Source organism: Arvicanthis niloticus, chromosome 3 (assembly GCF_011762505.2).
Source record: "Arvicanthis niloticus isolate mArvNil1 chromosome 3, mArvNil1.pat.X, whole genome shotgun sequence".
Lineage (NCBI taxonomy): Eukaryota > Metazoa > Chordata > Mammalia > Rodentia > Muridae > Arvicanthis > Arvicanthis niloticus.
In genome coordinates, this window is record NC_047660.1 from 67,626,523 (window position 1) to 67,636,530 (window position 10,008).

At 38.7% G+C, this 10,008-nt stretch overlaps 1 protein-coding gene across 1 annotated transcript; it reads left to right on the top strand.

Moving 5' to 3' along the window:
• Positions 1 to 2,878: 2,878 nt before the first annotated feature.
• Positions 2,879 to 8,812, top strand: Or4q3 (olfactory receptor family 4 subfamily Q member 3). The gene is made up of 2 exons (XM_076931106.1): positions 2,879 to 3,035; positions 6,929 to 8,812. Exons 1-2 carry the CDS (start codon positions 3,031 to 3,033, stop codon positions 7,896 to 7,898), a joined length of 975 nt encoding a protein of 324 aa, XP_076787221.1. The 5' UTR covers positions 2,879 to 3,030; the 3' UTR covers positions 7,899 to 8,812.
• Positions 8,813 to 10,008: the final 1,196 nt, after the last annotated feature.

Genomic DNA, 10,008 nt, shown 5'->3' on the forward strand with positions numbered 1-10,008 from the left:
TACTACAACACTCTCCTATGTTTACTAAAGCAAAACAACTTCTCTTAAGACAGCTTCCAGAAAAACACCTGACACAATGGAATCTCCAACGAAACCAGAAATTTCTACTTCAGACAAAGATTCCAAAGTCTTTCTCTTTTATCCTTGTCTCTAAAGTCAGGCTGATGTGGCCAAAGCTGCTTAGTTCTTCTGCTTACTGAGGCTACATTTTCATCTGCTGTCTTCAGTGTTTTCCTTCATTGCTTAGGCTTTTCTCTAATTCCTTTTCACAAGTTGAAAGTTTTCTGGGTGGGGTCCTGCCCTGAGATTCCCACTCCCTTCATTTCATTTGGGACCAGGCTTTTCTTTAAATATTTTATGTTCTTGAACACTGAACCTAGCTGTTTTATATTTCCTTGTGCCCTCTTTCTCCTCAAATGTTACATTTTGTATTTTTTTCTTTCTCAGTTTGCTACTTTTCATCATACACCTGCATAAGATGAGCCACTAGCAACCACATGACACAGTTAATATCTTGAAATCTCCACCTTCAAGGCACAGAGTGTCTTGAAATCTTCTCCAGCAATGCCATTTTTGTTTTTTGTTTGTTTGTTTGTTTTTGTGTGTTTTGTTTTCTAACCTAATTCTTTATTTTAAAAAATTACAAAACAGTCTTTAGGTCACTTATTAATACTACTTTCCTTTGAAACCTCTTGAGCTGGGCCATCATAATCTCCATTGCCCTCAGCACAAGTGTCTTCTATGTCATTATTAATATGGACCATTAAGCCCTGTTTAATGTTTTTTAACTGATTCTGTAATCTGAAGTCCCAAATACACATTCTACCAACAAACAGCATGGCCAGGCCTGCCACAGCAATACCTTGTTCCCTAGGATTGACTTCTTAGACAGTTTTCTATTACTGTGAAATGAACCCATGACCATGGCATCTCTTACAAAGGAAAGCATTTAATTGAGTCTTGCTTACACTTTCACAGAATAGTTTATTGTCATCATGGAGTGAGCATGGTGGCACATAGGCAGACATAGTAGCTAGGAGTTCTATGTCTGGATCCAAAAGTAGTAGGAAGAGAGAGACCCTGGGCCTGTCATGGGCTTTTGAAGCCTCAAAGCCTACCACAGTGATACACTTTCTCCAATAAGGCCACCGTACCCAAAAGTGAGTGCATTTTTAAACCTGAACCAGAGAGGCCTTTTCTCACAGTAGATGGCAATTAACAGAGATCCACACCCTTTCAATGTTCAGAGAACTAGGTTTCTGAGTGCTCAGTCATAAAGGGTATATCTTTATCACATCTCCTCCTCCAAAGGCTTAAGAGTAATAATCACAGTGGAGTGGGAAGAGAGGTAGTTAGAGCTAGAAGAGATGGATGACAACAGAGAAACAATATTTTCTGGACATAACAGGGAAGCTGCACATGGCAACTCACAGTGGTTGCAACAAGGCCTGATAGCTAACATTACATTTAGACTTACTATGCTTGAGAGACCAACTTTGCAAAAGACGCCTCTAACATGTGATCCCCTATCTTGTACAGGCTGTACCCTAGCAGCCCACTTCCTTCCCACACCCACACACCCCCAACTTTGAAGACTATTCCTAAATTGGTAGATCTTGTAAAACACACACACACACACACACACACACACACACACACATATATATATATATATATATATATATATATATATTTTTTTTTTTTTTTTTCAAGATACAGCATTTTTAGCTCAAAAAACTAACAGGTCTTTCTGTTTTTGTAATCAAACTTGCTTACTCTGCTCAATGACTAGAACAACTGCAAGACAATATGTTCAAATTAGACCCTGCCTACATGTAACTTTGTGGTTTTTGACTTTATATGCTTTAGACAAACATAACTAGATGTTGCATCTTGAGAAAATTCTTGGTTGCAGTCCTGACACCATGGGCATCTGAAGCCAGTATTATAAACCTTCTTCTTATTAAATTAAAATGTATTCAGGCTCATGGTGAATCTCTGAGTGAGTGACCCCAGACCCACAAAAGTAGAAGCTCAAGCCAGACAAAAATTCCAATTTGGAGAGAAATGGTCAAAAGTGCCATGTCCAGTTGAGCTGCTGACAATTGATAGATACAGTGACAGCAAGTGCCACTTTCCTTTACCCGTGTGAGCTCTATGATTTTGGCTATGCTCCAGGGGAAAGGCCCTCGCAGAAGAACATTGAAGAACACAAATTGAATTTGCTGGGAGGAGAAATGGGAAGGGAAAAGTGATGTAGTTCTATTTTAACTAGTCATACAAAAAGAAGAGGGGGGAATAGTCCATAGTGACCGAAAATTATTATATCTTAAGGAGAGCAATTTATAAAAATTGTCAATCATTAAGAATTGCAGCTGTATTTTCTATATAAATGCATACACATGTGACCTGAGATGAGCTGTCTGAGGTGTCATGAGGCAGATATGCATTAAGCTCCGTAGCATTATGAAGGATGTGTTTCTTCTGCAGTTTCCAGGTAACTGTGTTGATACTTCACTTCTATCACTTCAGGAACATTGTTGAGTTAAAACCACACCGGCTTTTCATTCAGGCAGAGACTGAGACATAGAAGTTGGTTGGTAGATACAGTTCTAAATTAATTAATCTAAAGTGAGTTTTAAAAATTTGTCTGGTCTGTGCCCCAGGCCTGAGAATTTGGGAGCATACAAATCTCAGGTCAGCTTGCTAACAATAACTGATATGCAGTTAACTCAAACAATAGCAACCCAGGGAATCTCAGGGCTCATTAGGCTTAGCGATAGTGTAATGACCAGAAGAATCCCATACAGAGCCAGAGCCTTAGGGACAAGGGATGTTTCTAATCTACACAGCCATTGTTTAATTAGAGAGTGGCTTATAAAGAAGTAGTTAAGACACAGTTTTGGCAACTGGGATGGTCATCTGAAGATTACTTATTCTCAGCCTGAGATTGAGGGAACATAGGTGTGATGATCAGCAAGATACTACATTATTTTCATCACATTTCAAGCACATTGTTGCCCATAAGCAATGATGTAAGTTTACATAGATGCGTATCAAACTATACCCACTTCTCTCGTCTCACTTTAGTTTTCAATGCTTTTAAAATGCATTTCATGTTTTAGTCTCTATACTCTGGTATTTATCATTTTAATCTAAGATACAATTTGCAGGGTCCATCAAGTCCAGAACAGGGTGTTGGATGTCCTGGATTTAGAGTTACAGAAGCATGTGGGCTCTGGGAATTAAATATTGGTCCTCTAGAAGAGATATCAATGCTCTTAACTGCTGAGCCATATCTCCATCCCTTAGACCTCAGTTTAGGAAGAAAGGTTATAAGCTACTGCCCAACTCTTAGTAAGTACCTGGACTATTTGAAGAGCTATTTTTGTTGTTCTCTTTCCCTTATGCAGTAGGATTCTTCCCCAAACACACATTTACTCTTAAAAGTTTTCATTCTATGATGTATTTTGTGAGCTGAACATATTTGCTAACTTTTGAAAATTCTCGTTATTCCTAGGAAAAGCAGCATGAAATGACTGATAGGCTGGAATGGAACAACGAAGCTGAAATCTTAATTTTTATTTCACCTGCTTGGTCCTGTAAAATTTAGGAAAAAAAGTTTGAAATAACATTTGACTTGCACACGAAGCATGCAAACCATGTATATTAATGGGGCAGCATGATGCTTTGATATCTGTGTGCACTGTGTAATGTAGACCAGACTAATACTATTTTCTGCAACAATTATTTTTTAGGGTAAAAATGGTCAATGTTCCTTCTAGCCTTATGAGGTAGATGGATCATTTTGTTGTTGTTGAACACCAGAGCTGACTTTTACCTGATTATAACCAGGTATTCAGCAATTAAATCAGCATTTCCTCATCCAACTTACACATCTTCACTGACCTCTGGTCTTCTGTTTCAACTTGTATGAGATAAATCTTTTTCCATTCCACATGTGAGTAAAATCAGGAACATTTGTCTTTCCTTGCCTGGATTATTGCACTTCTGTAGTTTTCTCCAGTTCTGTCTACCTTGTTATCAATAACAGAATTTCATCTTCTTTTAAACACTATCTCTTTGTGTATCTGTCTTCCTTATCCATTCATCAGCTGACAGGGCGTTAAATTGCTTTTACTCTCTGACTCTTATTAATGATGCTGCAGTAAACATGGGGGAACAGAAACCTCTTCATATCCTAATTTCATTTCTTTCAGGTACAAACCCACTAAAGGGTTTTATACCTCCATAGTAAAGGAGAATTTCAGGGTCATTCTGTTCTTCATAATGGCTCTGTTCCTTTTCATTTTTGGAGAGATAAAATACATCATAATGGAAGATAATCTTATTAGTAACCATTCTTTCATGTCAAAGGAGACAATACAGTTTGTATCCTTAATAAAACATTCAGTGGCTCGTTTTCTTTCTGTGATTAGAGATTATCAGAAACAGATACTTTTTAGGAAACATGTTGATTTTTATTAAGTATTGAAAGTAAACTGGACTTTTTGGCATTATGTTTCATATTATCTGAAGGCAATGTATGTCTTGAACAAGCAAGAACAAAAAATATGTAAAATCTAAAACTTAGTCTTTATCTTAATGATAACTCAACTAACCGATAATAACTCAAATAATCAAACATTTACAACAAATGTTATTTTATTTTAAGTATAAAAATGTGATTGCATTCTTAATCAAAATGTTATTATCATAAACCTTAGGAGCTATCTAAATATGAACAGCATTGAAATTCCTCAATATTACTTCAAAGAAGTAGACCATTAACTCAGGCTTAAAATAGCTTGCAATTATATGGGTTTTGATACATTTACATATTCTTATTTAATCTACCACTATGGTTTAATTTTAATCGTACATACTTTAATGCAAGATCATCTCTCTGTTGAACTATACTTTTGAAATATAATGTATTGGTATACATTACACCCTTCCTATAAGGATCAAACCTCACAAGAAATTCTTCAGTATAAAAATTTAAATTACATTCTTTTAATTTATTTTGTGTGTGAATGTGTGTAAATGAGTAAATATGGCACAGCACATGTGTAGAGGTCAGAACAATTTGAAGGTGTTAGTTCTTTCCTTCCACCATATGGGTTGGATTCTGAGATTGAACTCAGGTCATTGGGCTTGCAGCAACATCTCACCTACCCATCAATCTGATTATATGTGTGTGTGTATTCTTTAATATATATGTGTGTGTACGTTATTTATTTTTATTGTTTATAGAATATGGTATTAGAGATTATAATTATAATATACAGTCACCAAACCCAGACACTATTGTGGATGCCAAGAAGTGCATGCTGACAGGAGCATGATATAGCTTAGCTGTCTCATGAGAGGCTCTGCCAGAGTCTGAAAAATACAGAGACGGATGCTGGCAGCCAACCACTGAGCATGGGGTCCCCAATGGGGTCCTCAATGGAGGAGTTAGAGAAAGGACTGAAGGAGCTAAAGGGATCTGCAACTCCATACAATAATATCAACCAACCAGACCCCCCAGAGCTCCTAGGGACTAAACCACCAACCAAGGAGTACTCATGGAAGGACCCATGGCTCCAGCTGCGTATGTAGCAGAGGATGGCCTTGTTGGGCATCAATGGGAGGAGAGGCTCTTCTTCCTGTGAAGGCTCAATGCACCAGGAGGTAAGAGTAGGTAGGTAGGTGGGGAAACACCCTCATGAAAGCGGGGGAAAGGAGATGAGATAGGGGGTTTCCGAGAGGGGGACTGGGAAAGGGGATAATACTTGAAATGTAAATAAAGAAAATATCCAATAAAAAATAAAACAGAAAAAAATAAAAAAACTTGATCCCTATTAACTAAACATTTTAAAACACCCCCAAACCACACAAAACAAGAATAAGAACAAGAGAAAATGACTGAGAAGCTGTTTGTTCAACAATGTTTTCCCTCTTGATGCTTCAGAAAAAGACTGAGGGGTCTCAGTGTAGCATAGCTCATGTCTGTATACAAGAAATCAAATCCTTTTCTATGTTGTATTTTCCCTTTGTTTTATTTTCTATCTTATTCTAGAAGGTAAGGCAATTGCTTCCATGACTTGTTATTCTGTAGAGTGAGATGGACTTTCATACCTTGCTTAAGAGGAGAGGGCAGACACATTAGTAGAGGTGTATCCAGATGTTTCTCAGCCCAGAATATTTCTCACATCTGCTTATTACCGAAATACTATTTTGGAGAAATATTTTTTTTGTTGTTATTTAAGGTTTTATTTTTAGAAAATCTGGACCATTCTGCATGTTCCCTCTTTATACTTTTTACATCTAGTATTAGTGATTTTATTAACCAAATTGTCTGAATATCTCAGAAGAATTAACTACAGTATTGACTGGGTTAAGCAAGAATAAGAAATACAAATGCTGGGCCAGTGTGATCGGTCAGCTGCCATACCTGAGTTGCATCATTGGGACCCATAAGGTAGGACAGAATAGACTTCTAAAAGTCACCCTTTGACCTCCACATGTATACCACAGCACACATGGAGCCACATACATTCATACACACATTCACACAAAATAAACAAGTAAAGTTTAATACTTTTTTAAAAAAGCATATGAAAACCTATAAATCACAAAAAGAAAATACAAGCATTTTCTCCTTTGGTATTTTCCCAGAGCGGTTTTAGACACAACAACGTCTCTTCTGGGCACAGAGGTTCTACTCTAGTGAAAGTGGGTGGGAGGGACAGCGAGCAGTTAGAATTTGGGGTGGAGCGCTACTCTTTTGTAGAACATAGCAGTTCATTATAACTGAAGCATTCTCTTTTCAGTTTAATGTTATTGAACTTTTGCTACATACTGTACATGCAGAAGTACTCTCTCATAATTTTTCCATTTTGTCTAACCTAACTTTAATTCAATTTATTTTTTCTTGCACTAGGTTGCTTGGTATTCTTGGCTTGGAGAAAAATAAAACCAGCTCTGAGGTGTCACAGTTTGTGCTCCTGGGCCTGTCATCTTCCTGGGAGCTACAGTTATTTCTCTTCTTAACATTTTTGTTGATTTATGTGGTTATTGTTCTGGGAAATCTTTTAATAGTGATGGTCATCCAGGCTGATGCTCACCTGCTCCAGTCACCCATGTACTATTTTCTAAGCCATCTGTCTTTCATTGACCTCTGCCTGAGCTGTGTTGCCGTACCCAAAATGCTAGGAGATTTTCTACAGAAAGAGAAGACAATACCTTTTTCAGGATGTCTGGCCCAGGTATTCTTTCTTCACTTTCTGGGAGCCAGTGAGATGTTCCTGTTGACTGTTATGGCCTATGATAGGTACGTTGCCATATGCAACCCTTTGCACTATCTGATGGTCATGAATAACCACCTGCGTCTTCGGTTGGTGTTTGGCTGCTGGTGTGGAGGTTTCATCCACTCCATCACACAGGTCATGATTGTCATCCAGCTGCCTTTTTGTGGTCCCAATGAACTGGACAACTTCTACTGTGATGTCCCCCAAGTTGTCAAGCTGGCCTGCATGGATACTTACTTGGTTGAGGTGCTGATGGTCTCTAACAGTGGCATATTATCTCTTGTCTGCTTCTTGGTCCTGCTCCTCTCCTATGCTCTCATCTTGATCAATCTGAGAACTCACCTCTACCGGGGCCAGAGCAAGGCACTGTCCACCTGTGCCTCTCACCTGACAGTGGTCAGCCTGATCTTTGTACCCTGCGTATTCATTTACTTGAGACCTTTCTGCACCTTCTCTGTGGATAAAGTAGTCTCTGTGTTTTATACAGTGATCACACCTATGCTGAACCCCCTCATCTATACACTCAGAAATGCAGACATGAAGCACGCTATAGAAAAGCTGAGAAAGAAGCAAGTGGCATCCCACTGCTTTGTTAAAGGATGATTATAAAGAATGTTAAAGGATGTCAAAGTTATCATTATTTTAAAAAGTACGCATTCTTGATGCTCTTACTTTAATGAATGCATATGCTAAAGCCACTTTAGAGACTTGGTATCAAAGATAACACAGCATGAAATTATAACATGTGACCTGCTATAATAGTTGTGAGACATAGTTGGCTTTGCTGGGTGTTGATATGAGGCTGGTTTCAGGAGCATTTACTGGCTAACAAAGGATCTGCAGTAATTTCATGATTGGGCCAGAGAATACCTGGAAAGATTAATTCTCTATGCTTTTGTTTCCAGCATGTTTTCGTTTCATTATTTTAGTTTACTACTTTACTTTATTCAAGTGGCAAGAGATATGATGTCCTTTTGCGTCTTCCCTGCTAAGAGTCCATTCTGTGAGGACACACCTGCTGTTTTTGCAGTCTCTTTTGAAGTTGTGCCAGTTCCTCTTGTCCACTCTCTAGCAAAGCCTGAAAACCCTAAAGTCCTCCTGCACAGTGCTCAAAGGGAATTGTTTTCTGCACTGCCAAATTTTAAAAGCACATATCAATCTGATAAACGTTTACATGTGTGAAGGTAGGAATGTTTGGATGATGGGAGGTACTAACCTTTTCTCTGTGTGGTAGTCTTCTTTAGAGGCAACATTCTCTTTCACATGGAGGGTAAGTTTTATTCTAAAGAAGAGATAGAAGAAAAGCAAACTGTGTTTTAGAGTACTTTCCCTACCTTTGAGGTACTTGTTATAACCAATGAGTTACAAAGATGCTTTGAGTCACAGGCAGTATTATTTACTTCATTTCTTAGAAATGATCTCAGGGCTGTTAAATAACTTGCTTGATACTAGTTATAAAAAAATAACGATCAATGGCATCATTTAAATGCAATAAAGATATCTTCAGAAGCACCAAACACAGCCCTGTCCTATTAAGGAAAGGAAGCTCGGCACCTCCGCTGTATAAACAGTGAGTCTCATAGTGATGTCTCTGTATTTTGTGTGGTCTGTGTGTTTCTGATCTGTGTTGATTGGTTGTGTTTTTCTTTCTTTACTTTTTGATTTTTAAATTTTTTTTATTGGATATTTTATTTACATTTCAGATGTTATCCCCTTACTCCATTTCACCCGCTCCACCCAGGAAACCCCTAAACCATCCCCTTCCTCTTGCTTCTGTGAGGATGTGCCTCCACCTACCCCCCAACTCCCACCTCCCCACCCTCGTATTCCCACATGCACGGCATCCAGCCGTCACTGGACCAAGGATCTCCTCTCCCACCTCTGCCAGACAATGCCATCCTCCGCTACACATTCAGCTGGAGCCATAGGTCCTTCCCTATGTGCTCCCAGGCTGCTGGTTTAGACACTGGGAGATCTGGTTGGTTGGTATTGTTGTTCTCTTCATGGGGCCAAAAACCCTTCCAACTCCTTCAATCTTTTCTCTAACTCTTTGATTGGGAAACCCTTGATCAGTTCAATGGTTAGCTGTGAGCATCCACCTCTGAATATGTCAGGTTCTGACAGACCTCTAAGGAGACAGCTACATCAGGCTCCTGTCAGTATGCACTTCCTGACATCCACATCAGTGTCTACCTTTGGTAACTGCACATGAGATGGATACCCAGGAGGAATGGTCTCCAGACGCCCCTCCTTCAGTTTCTGTCCCACACTTTGTCTTCATATTTGCTCCCATGAGTATTTTGTTACTCCTTCTAAGAAGGACCGAAGCATCACACTTAGTCTTCCATCTTCATGAAATCCATGTGGTCTGCGAGTTGAATCTTGTGTATTTAAACCTTCTGGGCTAATATCCAATTATCAGTGAGTGAATACCATGTGTGTTCTTTACTGATTGGGTTACCTCACTCAGGATAATATTTTCGAGGCCCATCCATTTACCTAAGAATTTCTCGAATTCATTGTTTTTAATAGCTGAGTAACACTCCATTGTGTAAATGTACCACAATTTTTGTATCTATTCTTCTGTTGAAGGACATCTGGGTTCTTTCCAGTTTCTGGCTATTATAAATAAGGCTGCTATGAACATAGTCAAACATGTGTCCTTGTTATGTGTTGCAGCATCTTCTAGGTATGTGCCCAGGAATGGTATAGC